At 31.7% G+C, this 1,288-nt stretch overlaps 1 protein-coding gene across 6 annotated transcripts in view; it reads right to left on the bottom strand.

Annotated features, from left to right (window-relative positions):
- LOC106467457 (armadillo segment polarity protein-like) overlaps positions 1 to 982 on the bottom strand; it is a 19,654-nt gene extending 18,672 nt beyond the window's left edge. For all 6 annotated transcript variants that reach the window (XM_013927813.2, XM_022395654.1, XM_013927812.2 and 3 more), the window contains exon 1: positions 789 to 982. In XM_013927813.2, the coding sequence (XP_013783267.1) occupies positions 789 to 974 (186 nt within the window). In that variant the 5' untranslated portion in view covers positions 975 to 982. The remainder of the gene's footprint in view (positions 1 to 788) is intronic.
- Between the last annotated feature and the right edge of the window lie 306 nt (positions 983 to 1,288).

Here is a 1,288-nt window from a genome sequence, read left to right on the forward strand (position 1 = left end):
ATTCAAAAGGAATGTTGAAAATAGAAGGTTCTAAACTAGTATCAGAGGTGAAACAAGTCTTGTTTTTATCATCTGACACGTTATTATAGCCAAAATCTAACCATATATATATATATATATGTGTGTGTGTGTGTGTGTGTGTGTGTGTGTGTGTGTGTGATAGAAAAAACAATTTTTGATTTAATGTGAATGTGGAGCCACTGGAAAAATATTAACAGTCATATGACATAAAATGTAGGTTATCTAAATAAACTTATAATCAACTACAAATCAAGATAAGGCTTCATGAATGTCATATTTGCACTAAATGTGAAAACAATACCTGAAAGATGTTCACTGGTCCTGGTATCACATCAACAACAAAGGACGAGTGACTTTGTAATATTTTAATTTGAAGAACTGTTTTAAAAGATATTTAATGGTAACATTCATGCAAGTAAAGAGGCAAAATAGAGGCTGGTTGGTCAATCGAAGCCTGACACATTATACTATTTTCCTGTGTTGCATTGATTTTTACACACACTCTTTAATGGTGAATAATCATCCATGATAAATTCAGCCTATAATAAACAATGTGTTTCATAGCAAAGGTATCCTATTTTCTAATGATTTACCTATATGTTTTGAATATTAAACCTATTAGCACAGACTTATATACTGTTAATGGCTGACATTATGCATCTCAAATTTCAGATCACATGCAGTTATATACATATATATATTTGGTACATTAATACAATAACTGCAGTTTTATTCAGTTAAGTTTAAAACAATTATTAAAACCTTACCTGATAGTTGATCAGATTAACTACGGCATGCTTTAACATTTGCGAAGGCTCTGATAAACGCTGAACAGCAGTTGGTTGGCTAGGGTCAAACTGGGTTGATGGTATTTCAATGCCTTCTTCCAGGGTTTCTGGAAACATTGCAGCTCGTACACGTTGTGAACGAGTGTGGTTCAGTTGCTGGTTCATATCTTGTGTTAAAAATGTAAAATCAATCAAAAGAACTAATCTAACTATTTATATGTGATAATGTTTCTCTGTAAAAATTTACATGTTTAAACACATAACTACTGAACACATAATTTTAAACCATATATGGAGTTCACTAAAAAAAAACAAAAAACTTGCATACATGAAATTTGAAAATGCAAAACATATGAAAGGATGGGAGGAGGGATCTCAGCCTAATTCTGTCTCTCTATATGACATGTAAAACTACAGGAACGCCACTAAAATAGAGAAATAGCAACAATGCATTGCCATTAATCCCAAGTAATAGTAAA

Source organism: Limulus polyphemus, unplaced genomic scaffold, assembly GCF_000517525.1.
Source record: "Limulus polyphemus unplaced genomic scaffold, Limulus_polyphemus-2.1.2 Scaffold2622, whole genome shotgun sequence".
Taxonomy (NCBI): domain Eukaryota; kingdom Metazoa; phylum Arthropoda; class Merostomata; order Xiphosura; family Limulidae; genus Limulus; species Limulus polyphemus.